Here is a 25,085-nt window from a genome sequence, read left to right on the forward strand (position 1 = left end):
TGGTGATGAGATCTGAACCAAGGGCTTTACACCTCGGTGTCATTATAGTTCAATCGGCTGTGTCTCACCTCCTCTGTCCACTGGGTGCAAGAGCTTAAAGGCTGTGCAACAAAGGAGTCCCAAACTTGATAGGTAACAGCTGATTCTGGCTGCACAATCTGTGGCACAACAATCTTTGGTAATGTTCTTGCACTATTTCTTGTGCAAGAAGTATAACACCAAGTGACTTTAACCTAGTGCTATGCTGGATACAGGAACACGGGTGGCGCTGTGGGTTAAACCACAGAGCCTAGGACTTGCCAATCAGAAGGTCGGCGGTTCAAATCCCCGTGACGGGGTGAGCTCCCGTTGTTCGGTCCCTGCTCCTGCCAACCTAACATTTCGAAAGCACGTCAAAGTGCAAGTAGATAAATAGGTACCGCTCTGGCGGGAAAGTAAACGGCGTTTCCATGTGCTGCTCTGGTTCGCCAGAAGCGGCTTAGTCATGCTGGCCACATGACCCGGAAGCTGTACGCCGGCTCCCTCGGCCAATAAAGCGAGATGAGCGCCACAACCCCAGAGTCGTCCGCAACTGGACCTAATGGTCAGGGGTCCCTTTACCTTTACCTTATGCTGGATACAACCCAATATCATTCCCTCAAATGATTTTTTTTTTTTTAAGCAAAGCAGACAGAACTTAAAAACAAAACAAAACAAAATTTAATAGGTCTTGTGCACCACTTCACAATATTTACACGGTTAAATAGGTTTACCAACTTCAGTATAGCTGCTAACATCAATTAACATTAATTCTCGTGTATCTGAGTAGGCAAATACCTGCTGAAAACACAGGCGGCACCAATTTATAAACCCACGCACATATTAACAAATCAATAAGCAAACAAAGCTTAGTCAGACAATAGGGAGCAAACATTTTTCCAGGATTATGTCCAGTGCTGTCACAATGAAGCATCTTGAGTTTGGATGGACCCTTGGCAACAGACTGGAGAAGAGGCAGGCAGGGGAAAGTGTCTTAGCTTAGGGCCCTGAGGTGAACCAACCATATATTTGGGAACTCAGCTAGGGAAAAAGCTACCAAGTGAGAGAGATGAAAGGGAGAAATTTGTTGTTGTTGTTTAGTCGCTTAGTTGTGTCCGACTCTTCGTGACCCCATGGACCAGAGCACGCCAGGCACTCCTGTCTTCCACTGCCTCCCGCAGTTTGGCCAAACTCATGCTGGTAGCTTCGAGAACACTGTCCAACCATCTCATCCTCTGTCATCCCCTTGTCCTTGTGCCCTCCATCTTTCCCAACATCAGGGTCTTTTCCAGGGAGTCTTCTCTTCTCATGAGGTGGCCAAAGTATTGGAGCCTCAGCTTCACGATCTGTCCTTCCAGCGAGCACTCAGGCCTGATTTCCTTCAGAATGGAGAGGTTTGATCTTCTTGCAGTCCAGGGGACTCTCAAGAGTCTCCTCCAGCACCATAAGTCAAAAGCATCCATTCTTCGGCGATCAGCCTTCTTTATGGTCCAGCTCTCACTTCCATACATCACTACTGGGAAAACCATAGCTTTAACTATGCGGACCTTTGTTGGCAAGGTGATGTCTCTGCTTTTTAAGATGCTGTCTAGGTTTGTCATTGCTGAAAGGGAGAAATAGCAGGAGGCAATTGGGTTAAGCACTCCCTGTCTTGACTGCTGCTTTTCTTCTCCAAATCACAACCTTCACTCCTCTCAAGTGTTTGATGGAAACACAGGTTCCAAGACCTGGGCCTGCTGCCAAAAGTCTAGTTTCACGCTCAAGCACATGCCTCCCCCAAAGAAATCAATTAGACATAAAATTACTAAAATCTGGGAGGCTCATTTCCACTAATGTTCTACAAAAGCACCCCTGACAATGTGAGTCCAAGCTTATATTTCCCTTTCATTTACGTTCTGCTTTATCAACAATGTTGTTTTTCCCCCAGTAGCTGTTGTCTTATGTGTATTTTATCTGAAGAACTGTGGTCTTTTACACTTTTCTTTCACCTCTTTTTTCCCAAGTTGATGTTTTCACATTTTTAAAATTTTAAATTACATTTTAAAAATGAACCGAGGGAGAGAGATAATGTCTTTTCAAGTTTCTCCGCTGCAGATCAAAGTCGAATCCTCATCATACTTTTCCTAGAAAGCTTTGTACTTTGTTCTTAGTATGAGGACTGTAGCTCAGTGTAAAAAGCAAATGTCCTACATGCATAAAGCTCCTTAATCAAGTCCAAACATCTCCAAATAGGCCTGGGTCAAACTCCTGTCTGAAACTCTGGAAAGGTGATGCTAGATGAATCAACCGTCAGGCTTGCTATAAGGTTGGTTTCTGCGTTCTGATTAGATGTTCTGGGCTGTAGCTCTAGGCTGAAGCACCTACTCTGAAGGCAAGGGGTCCCAGGATAGGACAAGTAAAATGTTGAACTGTGGCAGCTGTGGAAAATTCCAGGCAGGTTCCACCATATGTAGCGGGCATGCAAAATAACAAAAGCAATCTGGGAAATGATATATAATGAGTTGAAAAAAATGTTTAAAATAACCTTTGTGGAAAAACCAGAAGCTTTTCTATTGGGCATTTTTGGTGCAGAAAAACCAAAGGAAAGACTATTTAAGTATACGACAACAGCAGAGTGGATACTTTTGGGCCACAGATGGAAAGAAGACAAAGTCCTGTGCAGAGAAGAATGGCTGATAAAAATGACGGATTATGCCAAAATGGCAAAAATGACCGGGAAGATCAGAAATCAAGAAGACAGAAATTTTAATAAGGAATGGGGAAAAAATTGTAAGTTACCTTGAAGAACACTGTAAGCAACTAAAAACTTTGGCAGGACTATAACAATACTTATAATGTAACAAGAACTATGGGGAAATGGGGAATTTTAAGAAAATGGAGGATCTTATAAGATGCAGTTGGAAAAGGAATGTCAATGGAGCCCATGGAGGGACAGAGGAAAGGCCAAGGAATCAGGGAATCCTTTATGATTATGATTTGAACACAAATGTAAACTGCAAAAACCAATAAAAAAATTGTAAAAAAGGAAAAGGCAAATTCCACAATGTGTTTGAATAATGGGAGATGCACAAGAGGCCAAATGGGTTTTTCCCCTTCCACACAGCACATAAGCTATGGCATTCACCATGAAAAGTGAACAGTGCATAAGGCTATCGACAGCTGCTAGCCATGAAGGCTGTGTATTACCTCCCAGACTGCAGACAGCGGTCTCCAAATACCAGTTGCTTGGCAACAAAGTGGGGAAAGCGCTGCTTGCAGATTCCAGTAGGCACCTGGTCAGCCACTAGAAGAACGGGAGAATTTAGGCCTTTCGACAGATCCAGCAGGCCTCTTATTATGCTCTTATTTAAGATACAGGTGTGGCTCTCCAAAGCACTAATAGTTTTGGATCAGGTTATTTGAAAGACCAGCTTCCCCCTCATCAATGTCCTGTGCTTTCGGATTAGCACCAGAGGCCGTTCTCACATATCCATGACTGAGATTTATCTGGCTTTCATGAGACGGGGCCTTTTTGCTTGTAGCCCCATAATGGCGAAAGTCTTTTCTGGGTGTGACACGTGTGATCGCCTCCTCCCTTCTTTTGGGCTGGAAGTGAGTTTTAAAGACCGACCTATTCTGAATTGCCTTTTCCTAGAAACATGCTGGGATTGAAATGTTAACATTTAAGTAGATTCAATGATATTATGCTGGTCTGATACTGTAATTTCTAACGCTGTGGTCATCTTTCATGCTTACTATATGTTATTGTATTAATGTTGGTTGATATGTCGTTTGTATTTCTGGCTTGTGTATTGTATTTTCCTTTTCATGGAATCTGCCATGTGAGGCCAAGTGCCCTAAAAGGCAGCCTGCAATTATCACAAATAAACAAACATTTGAGGGGCTGGGGAGATCGACCAGATTCATAACAATGAGAGGAAATGCACATATGATACAGTTAAGGGGGAACATTATGGTCGCACACATCTTTGACTCAGTGCTGACATTTGTTACATGTTGGAAGGGATGTGAACATGAGTTGGGCTTTGCTGCAACACATCTGATTGGAAAGGACTTCTGGCCTCATTAGTGGGGATAGGTATGATGGCTGTGATTTTGTATTATTTGGACTTCATATATAGGTTTGTGTGTGTGAATAGTGTGTGAAGCTTCCATTAATCAAAATAATTCTCTTCTGCCTAAACTCCACTGAATTTCGACTTCACTGGTGCCCCTGATGTTTTTAAGGCAGAAAAAACCTCTTGCTAACGCAGGGACATCATGCAGGGCAGAAATGCTTGTGAGGCTCCTGGGTCATGAAGAGCTCAGTAGAAGATGTGCTTTGCATGCAGAAAACCCCCTGCTCTCTATGGTGAGGAAGCCCTGGTTGCAGCTCTGAGAGAAGCTTTGGCCTGAGACAGCAAAGAGCCCGTCGATGACAGTGGGCTACACAGATCTGAGTCAGCACTTGACATGAGCTGTGTCTGAGGAAGCCTTTGATGAAGATGAGCCAAGATGGCGGGCTCTGATGCAGAGCTTAGTAACTTGGGTAGGAGAAGACGGGCCTGCCCATTATTATTTTTAATTCCCGGCCTCTCTTTCATGCCTCTCTGGCTTGCTAAAGTGCTGCCTCTACTTCAGCCCTGCTCTCCGTCACCTCCTCGTTAAGGGAGCCTGCACAATGGCCCTGTAGTGTAAAGGGCTCCTTGAGAGAGATAGCATCCAGCTTTTTCTCCTCCTCCTCTTCTTCTTTTTCAGCCTCTTCATGAGTCCACCAGCGCACACAGTCCTGTTCAGAGTTGCTCCTAACATACCCGGGCAAAGTTATCTGGGTGTCGTTCTGCCGGGTGACGTTTTTGCCAGCCCTGGTGGAAATCACTACCATGCGGGAACTGGCCGCCATCTGAGACTGGCTGCTGGTGCTGTGCATCATGTTCGTGTGGACAGAGCCGTAGCGATAGCTCCCACAAGGAGCCGCCCTCTCCCAGTCCACAGCCAGGTTCCACCTAGCCCAGGTCTTCTTGATCTCAGCCTGCACCTGGAGGGAAGGAAATGGCCGGATCAAAACACAAAGGAAGAGTGTTAGGCCAATGTCATCATCTTCTTTAAAAAATAATTTTGAATATAGGAACAAACATACAGCTCCCCCTGTTCCTCACCAGAACAACTGCAACTACGTCCAGTTGTGTTAGTAATAATAAAATGAAACATTCATTCAATTAATATTTGCCTGGACTGCCAAATTAAACTAGGAGCCATGCCTTCTCTTCAGCAGAAGCATTAAGGGGCAAGTGGAAGCTGTGGTGAGTGGGCAAGGTAAAGGTAAAGGGGCCCCTGACCATTAGGTCCAGTTGTGGCCGACTCTGGGGTTGCAGCGCTCATCTCGCTTTATTGGCCGAGGGAGCCAGCATACAGCTTCCAGGTCATGTGGCCAGCATGACTAAGCCGCTTCTGGTGAACCAGAGCAGCACACGGAAACACCGTTTACCTTCCCGCCGGAGCAGGACCTATTTATCTACTTGCACTTTGATGTGCTTTCGAACTGCTAGGTTGGCAGGAGCAGGTACTGAGCAACGGGAGCTCACCCCGTCACGGGGATTTGAACCGCCGACCTTCTGATCAGCAAGTCCTAGGCTCTGTGTTTAACCCACAGCACCACCTGAGTGAGTTGGTAGGAGAGCACAATTATATATGTTTTGGAGGTATATACAGCATATTAAAAAAAACTATGCAACAGAAGGACAGAGAGCCACACCAGACACAGAAGCTCTGCTGAAGCAACAAGAGCTGGTTATTTATTTATTTAGCTCTTATTTCTAACACCATGAGGTCTAGAAACCTTTTTAAAAATAGAGAGATCTTATCTGGAATCTACATGAAATATTAGTTCCAGTCACTGCACAAAACAACGACCTAAAAACATGAAATTTAATTATTGCGTTGCGCTTTGTGAGAACTATTTAAGAGAGAAAAGTTATTCAAGTGTTTATATGTCATGGTCATTACTCAAATCTCTCTGTCTCTCCTTCTTTCCCACCCTTAGCAAACCTGAAGAATAATGCAGTAAGTTAATTAAACCAACTAATGAGGTGCAACAAGAGTGGCTGGTAAATTACAAATGAGATCCTATCACTCATTTCTAATGGAAACAAGCTCTCTCTCCTGTCTCCACCTTGTGCTGGCATATGGCTGGCCAGGGGAGAGAGACCTTACTGGTTTTTAACAAACTGCACTTTCTTAGACCGAACCCAAGGGTGCCATACTCTAGAAGTAAAACCAATGCAACCTCATTGGAAGCATTTTGTAAGAAGAGAAATCGAAATTATAAATAGAAGCTGGGATCCAAAGCAACACGCCCAGTCTTCCTCTCATGCTTTACAGGTCATTTCAATCACACATATATAATTATGTGCTTCTTTATACCTAAACATCTGCCTTATTAAAAATGTGTGTTTGTGTGTGCGGCTTGGAACAGGTAGCAACTTCTTAAAATCTCATTCCCTGTGCCAAATACACCTGCTGATTAGGCCACCCCATTTCACAGCTAGGAAGGCCACCTGTCCCAATTCATCTAGTGACTTACCTCTCCATTACAGTAGCAGTAGAGGATGGAGACAAAGAAACCCTGCAGGAGAATAAAGAACAATTAAAGAATATCAGTCATTTCACCATCTCCACTTTGAAGCAAGAATTACACATGGATGCAGCTGAACTGAAATTTGTGAACGAGGGGCTAAAAAGTGAGATGCAATATTTTAATATTTCAGTAATAAGTACTATATATATATATATATATATATATATATATATGCTTTCGTAGATTTTCACGGGTACAGGAATGCAGGTTTTGGTGTCCTCGGGTGTCTTCCCGTGTAAAAGTTGGGGTGTCTAGGCGACGTTTCGACGAGGTCTCACTCGTCATCTTCAGGCTGGTGCTTTCGGCTTCTTGTTACTGGAACAGAGCAGGATCTCAGTGTTTGAGTTCCTATAAATACTGTTGAGGAGGTGTGGTGTATAGCCTCCAATGTTCTGGGCAGAGAGGAGGTTCCCAGGCTGGTGTGCCTTTTCTTCTTTTGTTCCTTAATTACTTGAGGGATATCTTGAGTGATTTCTTGAGTGATTTCCTGAATCCCACTTAGGTGGGTCATTAGGTGTGGATTAGTTGCTAAAGCCTTCGTGTCTTGAACTCTTGAACTTTGTGAAGAGTTTTTCTGAGAAGATGGCTGTACTGCACTTGGTTGTGCTCTGGCTTGGCTTCGTGTATAGGGGCGAGCTGTGGTTTTGTGGCCTGTGCCAGCCAGGTCTGTGTAGGGATTGCAGGGGGGTGCAGCATCCGGAGGTGCCACCCTGGTTTGGCTACTGGATGGTGTCTGTAATTTATCTGTGGAGAGGGTCTGGGTTTGGGTCTGGTGTGGTTGATTGGTGATGGCGTTCTGTGTGCCTCTGGATCTGGTGTCAGATTTTGTGGGGAGGGCTAATTTCCAGATGTCTGGCAAGCGGGATGTGTCGTCACGCTTGTTCATGTTGTGAGGGTGTTTCTCTATCTCGATGGCTTCCATGATTATTCTCTTGTGGTGATGTTCCATGTTAAAGAGCAATTTGGAATCTGCAAAATTAATTTCGTGTCCTGTTTCTTTCATGTGTTGGAAAAGAGAGGAAGTTTTTTCTTCTTTTTTGACGGCATTCTTGTGTTCTGCGATCCGTGCATTTATTCGTCTGTTTGTTTGTCCAATGTACGTGGCTGGGCAGACTTTGCAGGGTATTTCATAGACCCCTTGGTTTTCCAACTGAATTTTATCCTTGGGGTTTCTGAGGATATTGGCTATTTTTTGGTTGGTGCAAAAGGCTGTTTTGATATTGTGTTTATGGAGGATTTTGCTAATTTTATCTGTAGTGCCCTTGATATAAGGAAGGAGGGCTATGCCATTGTTTTCTTCTGTGTCTTGGTTTTTGGGGGGTGTTTCTTTTTGGATTATCTACCGGAAAAAAACACACACCAACCGCTACTTACATGCACAATCACACCACCACCCTGCACAAATAAACTCCGTAGCCAAGACTCTCATCTCCAGAACCAAACGCCTGGCTGACGAAGACCACTTGACAACTGAGTTACAGAATCTCTCAAATGTGTTAATTGCCAATGGATACCAGCAAAACAGGGTTACGAAGCTAATCCAAAAAGAAACACCCCCCAAAAACCAAGACACAGAAGAAAACAATGGCATAGCCCTCCTTCCTTATATCAAGGGCACTACAGATAAAATTAGCAAAATCCTCCATAAACACAATATCAAAACAGCCTTTTGCACCAACCAAAAAATAGCCAATATCCTCAGAAACCCCAAGGATAAAATTCAGTTGGAAAACCAAGGGGTCTATGAAATACCCTGCAAAGTCTGCCCAGCCACGTACATTGGACAAACAAACAGACGAATAAATGCACGGATCGCAGAACACAAGAATGCCGTCAAAAAAGAAGAAAAAACTTCCTCTCTTTTCCAACACATGAAAGAAACAGGACACGAAATTAATTTTGCAGATTCCAAATTGCTCTTTAACATGGAACATCACCACAAGAGAATAATCATGGAAGCCATCGAGATAGAGAAACACCCTCACAACATGAACAAGCGTGACGACACATCCCGCTTGCCAGACATCTGGAAATTAGCCCTCCCCACAAAATCTGACACCAGATCCAGAGGCACACAGAACGCCATCACCAATCAACCACACCAGACCCAAACCCAGACCCTCTCCACAGATAAATTACAGACACCATCCAGTAGCCAAACCAGGGTGGCACCTCCGGATGCTGCACCCCCCTGCAATCCCTACACAGACCTGGCTGGCACAGGCCACAAAACCACAGCTCGCCCCTATACACGAAGCCAAGCCAGAGCACAACCAAGTGCAGTACAGCCATCTTCTCAGAAAAACTCTTCACAAAGTTCAAGAGTTCAAGACACGAAGGCTTTAGCAACTAATCCACACCTAATGACCCACCTAAGTGGGATTCAGGAAATCACTCAAGAAATCACTCAAGATATCCCTCAAGTAATTAAGGAACAAAAGAAGAAAAGGCACACCAGCCTGGGAACCTCCTCTCTGCCCAGAACATTGGAGGCTATACACCACACCTCCTCAACAGTATTTATAGGAACTCAAACACTGAGATCCTGCTCTGTTCCAGTAACAAGAAGCCGAAAGCACCAGCCTGAAGATGACGAGTGAGACCTCGTCGAAACGTCGCCTAGACACCCCAACTTTTACACGGGAAGACACCCGAGGACACCAAAACCTGCATATATATATATATATATATATATACATATACAGTGGTGCCCCGCAAGACGAATGCCTCGCAAGACGGAAAACCCGCTAGACGAAAGTGTTTTCCGTTTTGGTGGTGCTTCGCAGGACGAATTTCTTTATGGGCTTGCTTCGCAAGACGAAAATGTCTTGCAATTCCTGGGGGGGGGGGGGTTTCGCTCCCCACCCCCTTTTTCTAAGGCACTAAGATGCTAATAGCCTTTTAGCAGCTAATCCGCTAATCCCTTAAGACTTTAATAGCCGCTAATAGCCGCTAATAGCCGCTAAACCACTAATAGCGCTAATCTGCTAATGGGCTTGCTTAGCAGGATGAAAAAACCGCTAGACGAAGAGACTCACGGAACGGATTCTTTTCGTCTTGCGTGGCACCACTGTATATATATATATATATGTCAGGGAACTGCCATCGGAGCCAGAAGGAGAGGGAGGGCTCCAGAGGGATTCCGGAGAGCGTCCCGGGAGGGAGAGAAGCAGCACATCTTCTGGGGAAGGAAATCAGCGTAGCACCAGTGGAGGAGGGGGGCAGATGGGGGAATTGGCGAGGTGGCTCCAAGACTCCTCGCCGGGGACCAGCGGGGAGAGCACGGGTCCTCCGATGCCCACACCCTCCCTGCGCAGAAGGCTTCCGCGCAGGGAGAGTAGGCGGAGACTAGGCGTCAAAGAACTTCTTTGCTGGAAGAAGTTCAAGAAACGCCCACTGACGGATTCTGCCAGCGATTGAGACAGCCACGGGCGAGTGGCTGTCCAGACAGAAAGGGTTTACTCAGGCAACCCACCCAGGTGTGACGCCGATTTACGCACTAGCAACCCCTAGAACCATTACAATATATATATATATAAGCATCCTTTGAGCCAAACGGCAGCTCCTGTATGTCTGCTGGCCCTAAGCCAATTGACACCATAAGCAAGGAAGATACTCAGATGCCCTATTAGCCGTTTCTCCATGACTGCCTCTTGCACCCAGGAGAATACTTGAAGGACTCAACAACAGAGCCGGAGCCTTTCCCATGGAATCAGCACCCTACCAGGGTGCAAGAATACACCACCAGTTCTTTGAAACAAAATCTCGCACTCGCACCAGAGCACTGAACCAAAAAGCGAGAAAGTCCCAGCCAAAGAAAAATTTGATAACCAAGATGATGGACTATGCTGAATGGCGAAGATAACTCTGAGGAGCAGACACCAAGATGATAAAAAAATAGTCAAGAATGGAATTTTTTTTATAGAGTATCTTAAAGACCACTGTAGATATCTAAAAATGCTAGCAGAATTGTAATACCACTTATAATGTAATATGACTTAAGTTAAAAACGGATAAACATGAAATTGAAAAATGTAATTAGATGCAATAGAACGAATAGAAAAAATTGGAAACCATGGGGGGGGGAGTCCAGGGATTTAAGTAATCTCAGATGTGTACAAATTGAAAATGATTTAAATGTATACAGTGGTACCTCGGGTTAAGTACTTAATTCGTTCCGGAGGTCCGTATTTAACCTGAAACTGTTCTTAACCTGAGGTACCACTTTAGCTAATGGGGCCTCCTGCAGCTGCCACACCGCCAGAACACGATTTCTGTTCTCATCCTGAAGCAAAGTTCTTAACCTGAAGCACTATTTCTGGGTTAGCGGTGTCTCTAACCTGAAGCGTCTGTAACCTGAAGCGTATGTAACCTGAGGTACCACTGTATGAACATTGTTATAACAAAACAAAAATAAAGTATTAAAAAACAAAAGCAAAAGACGAGACATTCCAGGATCAAACCAGAAGCTGGGAATGGCTTCCATGATCTGGGATGCCTCACTAAAAATGGGGCAATTGGCAGGTCTGTGCAAATCAGCCCCAGTCCACATGTGGATGGGTGATTAAATGTTGCCCCAGCCATGTAAGAGCGATTCACAACAAACGAGTGGGCTAAATCCGATGGGTTACAAAAAACCCCCACAACAACCCACAAACCCTGTTGTCATTAACACATTTGTGATAATAGCATTTTCTAAACAAACAAGTTGGAGAGAAGACAAATTTTGGGAACTGGTGGCCCGGGGTTTAATGAAGTGAGATCATCACAGGAAGTCTCAATTCCTGCCTCTGATTGGGTTAAACACCCTCCCACCAGATGTCAAAGAGAACAACAACTACCAGACTTTTAGAAGACATCTGAAGGCAGCCCTGTTTAGGGGAGCTTTTAATGTTTGATGTATCACAGTATTTTAATATTCTTTTGGAGGCCGCCCAGAGTGGCTGGGGAAACCCAGCCAGATGGGCGGGGTATAAATAATAAATTATTATTATTATTATTATTATTATTATTATTATTATTATTATTAAATATTTCTCCAATATACACGGTGGTCAGTCTGTGTGTAATGCCAGTAGTGTGTAACGATTTTTCAAACATTCCTAAAACACAACTAGTCTCCTGTATGAGACAAAGGCCCTTATTTCCTGCCTGAAATCTAAGAAAACTCCTGGATAATATTTGCTTCACTCTGAGCTCTACAAGTGAGAGCTGGACCATAAAGAAGGCTGATCGCCGAAGAATTGGCGCTTTTGAATTATGGTGCTGGAGGAAACTCTTGAGAGTCCCATGGACTGCAAGAAGAGAGCTAGCAGGGCAGTGGCTGAAGAAGGAGCCAAAAGGGTTTTCTCCTGTGTGTGATTCTTTGGGCTGATTAGCTGCTTTCCCTGTGCAAAGGTCAGAGGGGGCAGGGTTTCTGTTGAGGCAGGTGATTAGCTGTGGGAGGAGCTTATCAGAGCTCGCAGCCTAGCGGCGCGCGCAGTTTGATCCATCTTTTAGATTTAGGGGAGCTAGTCTCAAACGTTTGTTGGGGGAGACCTAGGTTTTTTGGGAGGGGAGTTATTAGTCCTGTCTTCACGCTTTTTATGATGCAGAATCGCTGTAGCCACCCCCAACTACACGCTCTCAAGATGGAGGGGGAGGGAACAGCTGCAGTCGCCTGGAGTTCCTGCGCAATGCTTGCCATCTTGCCAAAGGTTGCAGGCAGCTTTACATGCAGCAATTGCATGTTGATTGCCCTCCTAAAAGACAAAGTCCAGCAACTGGAGGAACGTGTAGCTACGCTCCAAAGAATTAGAGAGCTGGAGCTCTTCTTGGAAGCAGCAGAGCACACCGTCTCCACCAAGGAGGAGACAGGAGACTCCCCTGGGAAGGAGGCTAGTTCACCAACACAGGAGCCCGATATGTGGAGAAACGTGACTCAAAGAAGTAGGAGGCCCAGGGTTCGCTCTGATTCTTTAGAAATACACAATCGCTTTGAGGTCCTCTCCCCTAGCATGGAAGACGAAGAGCAGACTCCTTCGAGGATCTCTCCTTCATTACAGTCGATCAGGTATATGAAGATGAGCAGCAAAGTCAGTCCTCAGGGAATGTGCAGGCGACCTTGGAACGGACCGCTCACGGAAGAACCCCGACCAAACCTAAGAGGAGGCGTGTAGTGGTGATAGGGGATTCCCTACTGAGGGGAACAGAAGCAGTGATCTGTGGGCCTGACAAGATGTCTCGGGAAGTGTGCTGTCTCCCCGGGGCTAAGATCCAAGATGTAACTGAACGACTGCAAGGAATCATAAAACCCACTGACAAATACCCCTTCCTCTTGGTTCATGTGGGAACCAATGACACTGCAAGCAATAGCCTCCAGAAGATCAAAAGAGGCTCTGGGCAGGAAATTGAAGCAATTAAATGCACAAATCGTCATCTCATCTGTCCTCCCAGTTGAACGACGTGGCCCAGGGAGAGAGGGGAAAATAGTGGAAGTAAACAGCTGGCTTCGCAAATGGTGTAAACAGGAACGGTTTGGATTCTTAGATCACGGACTGCAGTTTCTTGAAGATGGATTTCTGTCAAGCGATGGGCTGCACCTCACAACGGTTGGGAGGAATGTTTTTGCCAAAAAACTCAGAAACCTCATCAGGAGGGCTTTAAACTGACTAATGTGGGGGAGGGAGATGGTGCTCCTGAAGGTAGGAGTCTATCAATTGATGAAGATGATCATCCAAATGTCATAGACCAAATGGAGCAAACAGCAAGCAGACCTAGTGGTGGGAGGAAAAAATCCTTAAATAAGAGACACGGGGGAATGACTAATGGACTTCAATGTCTGTACACTAATGCACAAAGCATGGGAAATAAACAAGATGAGCTTGAGCTCTTGGTACAGCAAACTAAATATGACATAATAGGCATCACTGAAACCTGGTGGGATAAGTCCCACGATTGGAATGTAAAAATGGAGGGATACAATCTATTTCAGAGAAACAGACCAGACAAGAAAGGAGGAGGAGTGGCGTTATATGTCAGGGATGTGTATACCTGTGAAGAGATCCAAGATTTAGAACCTCAAAGCCAAAGTGAGAGCATTTGGGTCAAAATTAAGGAAGAGAAGAATAACAGTGACCTCATTGTGGGAGTTTACTATAGATCCCCAAGCCAAACAGAGGACATAGATGATGCCTTCATGGAACAGATGGCCAAGCATGCAAAAGGAAGGGAGATAGTAGTAATGGGGGACTTCAATTACGCAGATATTTGTTGGATGTCAAACTCAGCCAAGAGCATAAGGTCAAAGAGATTCCTCAGTGGCCTTGCAGACAACTTTATTGTCCAGAAAGTGGGAGAAGCAACAAGAGGAACAGCCATTTTAGATCTGGTCCTAACCAATGTCGATGACCTGGTTAATGGGGTAGAAGTGGAAGGATCATTAGGCGCAAGTGATCATGCTCTTCTGAAGTTTACTATACAGCGGAAAGGAGCAGCCAAGCATACTAGGACTCAATTTCTTGACTTTAAGAAAGCCGACTTCATAAAACTTAGGGAAGTGCTGGGTGAGATCCCATGGACAGTAATACTAAAAGGAAAGGGAGTTCATGATGGCTGGGAGTTTGTTAAGAGGGAGATAGTAAAAGCACAACTTCAGGCAATACCAATGAGACGGAAACACGGAAGGTGCCTAAAGAAGCCAGGGTGGCTATCTAAAGAACTTTTAACTGAGTTAAGATTAAAAAAGGATGTGTACAAAAAATGGAAAAGGGGGGAAACCACCAAAGAGGAATTCAAACAAATAGCCAGCACGTGTAGACACAAAGTCAGAAAAGCTAAAGCACAGAATGAACTCAGGCTTGCTAGAGAGGTTAAAAGCAACAAAAAAGGCTTTTATGGGTATGTTCGTAGCAAAAGGAAGAACAAAGAAACAGTGGGGTCACTCAGAGGAGAAGATGGTGAAATGCAAACAGGGGACACAGAAAGGGCTGAACTCCTCAATGCCTTCTTTGCCTCAGTCTTCTCCGATAAAGAAAACAATGCCCGACCTGAAGAATTTGGAGCAAATGATTCAGCAGAGAAAACACAGCCCAGAATAACTAAGGAGATAGTACAAGAATACTTGGCTAGTTTAGATGTATTCAAGTCTCCAGGGCCAGATGAACTGCATCCAAGAGTATTAAAAGAACTGGCAGATGTGATCTCAGAACCACTGGCAATCATCTTTGAGAATTCCTGGAGAACAGGCGAAGTCCCGGCAGACTGGAGGAGGGCAAATGTTGTCCCTATTTTCAAAAAGGGGAAAAGAGAGGACCCAAATAATTACCGCCCAGTCAGTCTGACATCAATACCAGGGAAGATTCTGGAGCAGATCATTAAGCAAACAGTCTGTGAGCACCTAGAAAGGAATGCTGTGATCACCAATAGTCAGCATGGATTTCTGAAAAATAAGTCATGTCAGACTAACCTGATCTCGTTTTATGACAGAATTACAAGCCTGGTAGATGAAGGGAACGCAGTGGATGTAGCCTACCTTGATTTCAGCAAGGCATTTGACAAGGTGCCCCATGATATTCTTGTAAAGAAGCTGGTAAAATGCGGTCTTGACTATGCTACCACTCAGTGGATTTGTAACTGGCTGACTGACCGGATGCAAAGGGTGCTCATCAATGGTTCCTCTTCATCCTGGAGAAGAGTGACTAGTGGGGTGCCACAGGGTTCTGTCTTGGGCCCGGTCTTATTCAACATCTTTATCAATGACTTGGATGATGGACTCAAGGGCATCCTGATCAAATTTGCAGATGACACCAAACTGGGAGGGGTGGCTAACACCCCAGAGGACAGGATCACACTTCAAAACGACCTTGACAGATTAGAGAACTGGGCCAAAACAAACAAGATGAATTTTAACAGGGAGAAATGTAAAGTATTGCACTTGGGCAAAAAAAATGAGAGGCACAAATACAAGATGGGTGACACCTGGCTTGAGAGCAGTACATGTGAAAAGGATCTAGGAGTCTTGGTTGACCACAAACTTGACATGAGTCAACAGTGTGACGCAGCAGCTAAAAAAGCCAATGCAATTCTGGGCTGCATCAATAGGAGTATAGCGTCTAGATCAAGGGAAGTTATAGTGCCACAGTATTCTGCTCTGGTCAGACCTCAGCTGGAGTACTGTGTCCAGTTCTGGGCACCACAGTTCAAGAAGAACATTGACAAACTGGAACGTGTCCAGAGGAGGGCAACCAAAATGGTCAAAGGCCTGGAAACGATGCCTTATGAGGAACGGCTAAGGGAGCTGGGCATGTTTAGCCTGGAGAAGAGGAGGTTAAGGGGTGATATGATAGCCATGTTCAAATATATAAAAGGATGTCACATACAGGAGGGAGAAAGGTTGTTTTCTGCTGCTCCAGAGAAGCGGACACGGAGCAATGGATCCAAACTACAAGAAAGAAGATTCCACCTAAACATTAGGAAGAACTTCCTGACAGTAAGAGCTGTTTGACAGTGGAATTTGCTGCCAAAGAGTGTGGTGGAGTCTCCTTCTTTGGAGGTCTTTAAGCAGAGGCTTGACAACCATATGTCAGGAGTGCTGTGATGGAGTTTCCTGCTTGGCAGGGGGTTGGACTCGATGGCCCTTGTGGTCTCTTCCAACTCTATGATTCTATGATTCTATGATTCTATGATTCTAAGATCAAACCTATCCATTCTTAAGGAAAACAGCCCTGAGTGCTCACTGGAAGGACAGATCCTGAAGCTGAGGCTCCAATACTTTGGCCACCTCATGAGAAGAGAAGACTCCCTGGAAAAGACCCTGATGCTGGGAAAGATGGAGGGCACAAGGACAAGGGGACGACAGAGGACGAGATGGTTGGACAGTGTTCTCGAAGCTACAAACATGAATCTGACCAAACTGCGGGTGGCAGTGGAAGACAGGAGTGCCTGGCGTGCTCTGGTCCATGGGGTCACGAAGAGTCGGACACGACTGAACGACTAAACAACAACAACGAGCTCTACAAGGATTACATTTAATGGTGGAGACCTATCCTGGCTGACTTATTTACCAGCATAAACAGCCCAGGCTAAATGCCCTCTGGGTGGACAATGAAAGTCATTTCAGTGATTTGTAAGAAAGGGAACAGGAAGGAGCCACAAAACTATTGGCAAATTAGCTGGTTAGACTTCTCCTCCAAACTATATGCACAGTATTTCCTTCAACAATTAACTGACTGGATGCAAAATGGCATCGTTATTCATGTAGAACAAGCGGGGCTCAAAGGACTGATCAATGTTTTACTCTGAACCATATTGTAAGGAAATACACAAAGAAGACGAAACTTTATGTAGCTTCCATTGATCTTTCTGCTGCATTCAATTCTATTTATCGAAAGAGACTGGGGGAGAAATTTCAAATTGCCAACGCTGACTGTAGATTTCTGCTATTGATTCAAGAACTAGACAGGAACACAGGAAATACAAACAAGTCATCTCTTCTATTATATTGTAACTTTAAAAAAACTTGATGCTTATTATTGTAATCAGGGGACACGGGTGGCGCTGTGGGTTAAAGCCTCAGCACCTAGGGCTTGCCGATCAAAAGGTCGGCGGTTCGAATCCCCGCGGTGGGGTGCGCTCCCGTTGTTCGGTCCCAGCGTCTGCCAACCTAGCAGTTCGAAAGCACTCTCGGGTGCAAGTAGATAAATAGGGACCGCTTACTAGCGGGAAGGTAAACGGCGTTTCCGTGTGCGGCTCTGGCTCGCCAGAGCAGCGTTGTCACGCTGGCCACGTGACCCGGAAGTGTCTTCGGACAGCGCTGGCCCCCGGCCTCTTTGAGTGAGATGGGCGCGCAACCCTAGAGTCTGTCAAGACTGGCCCGTACGGGCAGGGGTACCTTTACCTTTACCTTTATTATTGTAATCATCTCAAATGATCTGCTTTGTGAGTTTCACCTGAGGCTGCGCTTGGACTGCGCATTTAAAACGCATGGGGCAGGAGTCAACTGCAGGGCAGCTGTTTACCAGCTCCATCTGGTACGCAGGCTGAGACCCTCCCTGCCCGCAGACTGTCTCGCCAGAGTGGTGCATGCTCTAGTTATTTCTCACTTGGACTACTGCAATGTGCTCTATGTGGGGCTACCTTTGAAGGTGACCCGGAAACTACAACTAATCCAGAATTCAGCATTTAGACTGGTGACTGGGAGCGGCCGCTGAGACCATATAACACTGGTCTTAAAAGAACTACACTGGCTCCCAGTATGTTTCCGAGCACAATTCAAAGTGTTGGTGATGACCTTTAAAGCCCTAAATGGCCTCGGTCCAGTATACCTGAAGGAGCATCTCCACCCCATCGTTCTGCCTGGACACTGAGGTCCAGTGCCGAGGGCCTTCTGGCGGTTCCCTCGCTGCAAGAAGCCAAGTTACAGGGAACGAGGCAGAGGGCCTCCTCGGTAGTGGCACCCGCCCTGTGGAACGCCCTCCCGTCAGGTGTCAAAGAGAAAAGTAACTACCAAACTTTTAGAAGACATCTGAAGGCAGCCCTGTTTAGGGAAGCTTTTAATGTTTAATTGGTTACTGTATTTTAGTGTTTTGTTGGAAGCTGCCCAGAGTGGCTGGGGAAACCCAGCCAGATGGGCGGGATATAAATAATAAATTATTGTTGTTGTTATTGTTGTTGTTGTTGTTGTTATCCCATCAGCGGAAGCCCTAGTCAAGGACTTCTGCTTTCCCACCTCTCCTCCCTCTGTGCCTCCAGAAATGGGCTGGGGGCTGGGGAGGTTGGGGGAGCAATTCCCAACATCCTTAGCATACTATAGTCCCCAGGATTCTTTGAGTCATGCCATGCACATCAAATGGGCACCACAGTTCAAGAAGGACACTGACAAACTGGAACGTGTCCAGAGGAGGGCAACCAAAATGGTCAAAGGCCTGGAAACGATGCCTTATGAGGAATGGCTAAGGGAGCTGGGCATGTTTAGCCTGGAGAAGAGGAGGTTAAGGGGTGATATGATAGCCATGTTCAAATATATAAAAGGATGTCACATAGAGGAGGGAGAAAGGTTGTTTTCTGCTGCTCCAGAGAAGCGGACACGGAGCAATGGATCCAAACTACAAGAAAGAAGATTCCACCTAAACATTAGGAAGAACTTCCTGACAGTAAGAGCTGTTCGACAGTGGAATTTGCTGCCAAGGAGTGTGGTGGAGTCTCCTTCTTTGGAGGTCTTTAAGCAGAGGCTTGACAACCATATGTCAGGAGTGCTCTGATGGTGTTTCCTGCTTGGCAGGGGGTTGGACTCGATGGCCCTTGTGGTTTCTTCCAACTCTATGATTCTTTGATTCTATGAAATGTATTATGATGTGTGTGCCGCATGAAAAGAGGTATGCAAGAGCCTTAAATAAACAAAAACTTAAGCAATGCATTGATCTTACCCTATTTCCATGGTGTTGCCACTCCAACACCAGAAACAAAAAAAATCCCAGACTGATGGGAAAGGGAAGCAGGTTTTATAAGAGACAAACAGAATCTGAGGGGTAGATCTTCACAGGGCCTTCCTGCGGCAATCCACAAAGAAAACAAGAAAACAACGGAAGAGTTTTGCAGCACCTACTTTGAAGGACTGTGCATCTTTGCTGCAAATGAACATATACAGCTGCAGCTGAATTTGGATGATCAAAGGCTGGCCCTTTCAGCGCTTTACAAAAAAAACACACAAAAACCCCAGACGCACAGGAAACAAACACGGGGTTTATATAATAGCTTTAAACATGTGTCACTTTAGCAGAGAGAGCCAAAGAGAAGGAAGAAAGACGATGCAATGTTTGGATTCATATTCATTTTGTCTTCCCTCTTCTGCATCTGTTAAAAATTTCAAGGTGTGTTTACAGCACGAGTGCTGACCCAGTGGCTTTTCAGAGGTAGTTGGACTCCAGTTTGAATCTGCCCCAGCCAACATGGCCAATGGGTGAGGGTGACAGGAGTTGAAGCCCAGCAACCTCTGGAGCTAGACACCCCCACCCAAAAAAAAAATCAGTGAAAACTGGTTGCATGAGTTGGCAGCAGAAGCCTGCTCTGCACAGCCCTGATTGGCTGGTGCCTAAATCTTCCTCCAGTTCCTGCAGCAGTTTTGCGCAACATTATTACACTTCCTCCAGTTCCTGCAGCAGTTTTGCGCAACATTATTACAATGGGGAGAATTTTTTCTTTTTTAGATCACTTTATTGCTTTATAATTGGGGGAAAATCAATAAAATATCAATAAAAAACCCCAAAACAACAGGTAGCACTTCTTGTTTTAAAATGGTGGCAAATAAGAGTTTTATGGGAAACTTTAAAACATTTCTGAAGGAAGCCACCAAGCCAGCCTAAACTGGGAAGGGCTGATGATGGGGCAGGCATGGAGAGAGAAAGAGAGACCAGTCACGAAATCAGCACTGGAATCATTGGTATTTACACCTGCCTTCTGCATAGTAAAAGATGCTGAGCTCACCCTGCAAGGGGGTTGGGTGGAGAGCACAGCAAATGCAAACTCTTAACGTTAACCTAGGCACAAGATTAATTGCATGGATCCAATTAAAATGCATCTTTCTTTAAAGGTAAAGATGCAGACATGAATAGCAGCTGCAGGCAAGGAGGCCTTAAGCAGGTGTGGGACTGTGGGAGTGGGAAAGGCCAACCCCGTCTTGGCAGAATCCTTCTGCAAGCTGCTATTTGCATCAGAAGGGAAATAAAGGTAAAGGTAAAGGTACCCCTGCCCGTGCGGGCCAGTCTTGACAGACTCTAGGGTTGTGCGCTCATTTCACTCTATAGGCCAGGGGCCAGCGCTGTCCGGAGACACTTCCGGGTCACGTGGCCAGCGTGACATCGCTGCTCTGGCAAGCCAGAGCCGCACACAGAAACGCCGTTTACCTTCCCGCTAGTAAGCGGTCCCTATTTATCTACTTGCACCCGGGAGTGCTTTCGAACTGCTAGGTTGGCAGGCGCTGGGACCGAACAACGGGAGCGCACCCCGCCGCGGGGATTTGAACCGCCGACCTTTCGATCGGCAAGCCCTAGGCGCTGAGGCTTTTACCCACAGCGCCACCCGCGTCCCTTGAAGGGAAATAGCTATTTCCAAATGCAAAAAGCAGATTTTGGGGGAGATGCAATTTTTACCAGGACCACAGCAAGAAAGAGAAGCAATGCTCCCTCCCCACAGTCCCAGTCTTGTTCAGCTCCTCCTGCAATTTCTATTTAGATTTAAAGAAGCACAAGCGTCCCAATTAAGTTTGGCACTCCTCCGAAATGGTTCCAGTTCTCCAGCCCTCGGAGGTACAAGAGGTCCCCTTGCATGTTCCAGAGTCTTGGACAAATACCTTCTTGCCACATTCAGCTGCCCGTGAAAGATCTACTGACTCCCAGCAACAGCCTCCTCTCCAGTTAGCATAAGTGAACAGTTACGGCTTATAAGCACCAACATCAGCACACCTGGAACGAGTTGAAGAAGAGTTCGCAGTGCATCCGGATCTCCCAGCCCAGCCCGGTGAACGTGTGAGGCAGGCATACGAAGACAAAGTAATGCACGCCAAAGACAAGGACCAGGATCAAGGTGGATTTGGCTAGTTTTCTAGAAGAGGGAAGAGAAGTTGTTGCCGTTATCACCATCAGTCATTCCAACAAAGTGCAAGATGCTGCACAGAAAAGTGTCCCTGAGGCTGCCTAAATCTCCTTGAGCACAATGGGATATAATCACCCTAACTCTCAACAGAATTGCAGACATGCAATCTTATTCAGTAGGAGTTGCCCAAGGACCATAGCATACTCCAGTCCCCTGGAATTTCTTTGCCTGTGAAAACTGGAGGATTTCTTGGTGCCCTTGGGCTTCTTTTTCGTTCCTTGTGTTTCTGACTGTCTGGCTTGTATTTACAGCCCGACGGGACAATGTCACAGGCATGAGAATTCATTATGCCCAACTGACAAGAGCCCCTTAGGCGTTCCCTGTCCCTAGAACCAATTCTTCTATCTGCTCTGGAGATCAGAGGCCTACCTCATTTTCTCACTGGGCGCCTGTAGATCCTATCAGCAACAACGGCTCCCACTATCCCACTTGGAAGCTCAAAGCCCTGATGATCTACAGCGATCATCTTTCCTTCCTACTGCCTGTGCACAGGGAAGGCTGAGAGAAACTCACTGACTCTGACTTTTGGTTCTTGAGAGAGCACATCCCACAAAGAGCAAGGCTTTTTTTCACCAGAACTCAATTCCAGCACCTCTCAGGTGCCTTTATAAGAAAACAAGGGAGATGTTCGGGCTGAGCTCCTGAACCTCTTTCTAGAAAAATTGCACTGATATATACATACGGTATATATACATATACATATGCATATACATCTCTCTTTTGTGTTGCAGAAACAAAGCTGGTTTCTCCCTGCCTCCTTCTGCTTTTCTTTCTGCTTCTCAACAATCATCTTCAGTATGAAGAAGAGGTCTGAAATAACTCAGTACATTCCCAGAGACACCAACAGCTTATTACAGCGCAGTACAGAAAAACTACGTTCTGCTTGGCTCTCTCTCTTCCAAATAAGAACTAATATGACTGCAGATGAAGCTGTCTCTGCAGTTATTGTAGGCTCTCTCAATTAGTATGGCTACTTCAACGAGAAAACAGAAGGATACACTTTGAGTTGTTGCTCGCAGTGGCGAAGAGGGAGGTTTGAAGGGGGAGGGGTCCCAGAGACACAAAGTCCATTTGCTAACTTGAATTGCAATCTCCCAGGGTGCATTTTAAAGAGATCAATGCCAAATGAGGAGTCCAAGTACGGGTCAGCTTTATTCTTGCCCCCCCCCCACTTTCGTTTCTTCCATTTATATCTCACCTTCCCTCCAATAAACAAAGCAGCATACCTGGTACTTCCTCCCCCTTTTACTCTCACAGCAATCCTGTGAGGGAGGTTTGGCTAATACAGTGGTGCCTCACAAGACGAAATTAATTTGTTCCGCGAGTTCTTTCGTTGAGCGAGTTTTTTCGTCTTGCGAAGCACCACTGCAGTTAAACACTGACAACGGCGGGGAGGGGCGGGGAGAAGCAGGGCAGCTGCTGCAGCCGGTACCTCGGACTCACCCGCGCCTTGTGGCCACCGCGCGACGCGGCTGCTGGAGGGCGGCAGGGCTCAGGAGCGCGACTCCGGCTGCAACGCTGGCTGCTGGAGGCAACGGCTCCTGAGGCGAGCATGCGAGGGTGGTGGGCAGCGGCGCGAGGCAGCCGGAAGGTCGACCGTCAGCCGGAAGGTCAGAGGGAGCCGGAGGAGTCGTCAGCCGGAAGGTGGGAGGGAGCCAGAGGAGCGGGGAAGTGAGCATGCGTGCGTGCAGTGACCGTCGTCATGACAGGAGAGGCAGGGCCGTTTTGTCTAGTGAAGCAAGCCCTTAGGAAAATCCGTCTTGCGAATCACCTCAGAAAACGAGAAACCCTTTTGTCTAGCGAGTTTTTCATCTTCCGAGGCATTCGTCTTGCGGGGTACCACTGTAGATGGTTTGAGGCCACCTCAGTGAGCCTCATGGCTGAGTGAAGATTTGCACCTGAGTCTTCCCACTTCTGGTCAGGCACATGGTAACTATACCATACTGGTTCAGTTAAGGCTGGATCTCTATGTGAGCATCCTGGCATCCTGAATAAGACCACCATCTTAATATCAAACTTCGGCCTTTTAAGTCTTACCAGCCATCTTTGAAAACACCAACCAACCAACCAACCAACCAACCAAGAATGCCCCCATGATATAGAACAAGGCAGTGTCATTCCCACGGGGCCATTCTCAATTACAGACACCGCAGGGCTGCCTTTTTGTTGCAGTTCAGCCACCACCTGAACCTCTGGCAAATCCCTTTTTCATCAGTTAAAAGAAAGGCTCACCACCTCTAAAAGTGACAGATATCTATAGAAGCTATTCCCTCCCTCTCCAAGAAAGGTCAGAGCTGAATACTTCAGCCCAGGATAACACTCACATTAAGGAGTTTATGCTCAGGGAGGGTTGAGGTGCTTAAGATGAGTGGAGAAGTATTCTATTTTAAAAATGCTTCTAGCCAATTTTTAAACAGCTCTCCTTTTTCAGCCTTCTTGAAATCTGCCTCACATCAGAAGTAAACAGCTGACAAATATTGATTATATTCCTAATTCATACTTGAAAAATCTTCATATAAATATATATGCATCTGATTTAAAATTATGATAAGTGATGTTTGAGCTGGATGCCTCTGGGAGCTGGATGCCTCTGGGAATGATGAAATCAATTAGCATATAAGTTACATTAATATATACATTGAAGAAGTGAATTATTCATATGGGGAGTTCGCAAAACTAGTATTTTCTCTGGAGATGTTTTCAGCATAAGAAATAAGTTATAGCCCTTGACGTATTCAGAAGTAGCATTGCATTCTGACAGTTCCTCAGAACTGGGGGCAACTGGAAAACAAAGACACAACTTAATTTAGTAGAGGCTTACCTATATTGCTTCCTTACATCGTAGCCAACAGCATTTGTCTCCCAAATTTTTGTCGCCAGAGCCCGTACAGTATTGAGGAACAGAATAAAGTTCAGCTGTAAAACAGTTTACAGGTGTGTGTTATTATTCCCACTATCCCTTTAGATATGTCAACTGCTTGCCTCTATACCGGCAGGGGCAGACTTTGGTCTTTCAAGTTTCAGCAGTGCCCTGTGCAAGGTCAAAATCCTCCCCCCCCCCATTCTTTCTATTTTACACCTGCACTAAGTCATAGTTGTGGTGCCCTGTAGTGCCCACCCCCCAGTCAGCTTGGCACCTGTCTGTGCTGCCCTAAATCTGCCTCTGATAACTGGAAGGTTTTGAGGGTATCTGGAATTTAGGACCAGGACGTGATTCTCCATTCGTTTCCATTTCTGTTGAGATGATTACATCATTAAGCCAATCCAGGCTGACAAGCCCAGGCTCCAAACTGCCCAGTTCCCGACATTACAGCATTTAACCTTCCCCAGTTTCTTCCCAGTCCACCCCCCTTCCCTTGACTTGGCATCATGCCCATGGGCTAATGTGTGAAGTGGAAAACTGGAATGAGCAGCACAGAAACTCAATAAGGCATTGAGTGAGAATACGCCTCTCCAACAGATGCAGTTAGGGACGCTCCCTGGGTAGCGTCCGTTAATAGTCCAGGATCATAGCTGTCAACTTACAGATTTGAAAATAAGGGACCAGCAGCCTCGAAAATAAGGGATCAGCAGCCAAAATAAGGGATTTTAGTCAACCAGCTCCTTTCCTTTCCCCCATAACAGTCAATCAAAGGAGCCTCCACAACAAATCCAAAAGTCCCCCCTCCCACGAGATCGCCACCCGCCATTGTACTCAACCAGCTCCTTTCCTTTTCCCCCACCATGTGCCCCCGCTCCAGACAGACCTTTTCCCAAGGCAAGGGTGAGTGGGCCGTTGATGACATATCCATCCAATTCTGAGCACAGGTATGTTCAACTTCTG

At 45.9% G+C, this 25,085-nt stretch overlaps 1 protein-coding gene across 3 annotated transcripts in view; it reads right to left on the reverse strand.

Annotated features, from left to right (window-relative positions):
• Positions 1–684: 684 nt before the first annotated feature.
• The window catches only part of PTH2R (parathyroid hormone 2 receptor), a 58,647-nt gene continuing 34,246 nt past the window's right edge, over positions 685–25,085 (reverse strand). For all 3 annotated transcript variants that reach the window (XM_083401895.1, XM_083401894.1, XM_083401893.1), the window contains 4 exons: positions 24,084–24,178; positions 21,073–21,211; positions 6,581–6,622; positions 685–5,035 (listed from right to left, as the gene is read on the reverse strand). In XM_083401895.1, coding sequence (XP_083258021.1) covers positions 4,616–5,035; positions 6,581–6,622; positions 21,073–21,211; positions 24,084–24,178 — 696 coding nt within the window. In that variant the 3' untranslated portion in view covers positions 685–4,615. The remainder of the gene's footprint in view (positions 5,036–6,580; positions 6,623–21,072; positions 21,212–24,083; positions 24,179–25,085) is intronic.

The sequence above is a fragment of the Podarcis tiliguerta genome (genome assembly GCF_965153285.1).
Source record: "Podarcis tiliguerta genome assembly, chromosome: 1".
Classification (NCBI taxonomy): Eukaryota; Metazoa; Chordata; class Lepidosauria; order Squamata; family Lacertidae; genus Podarcis; species Podarcis tiliguerta.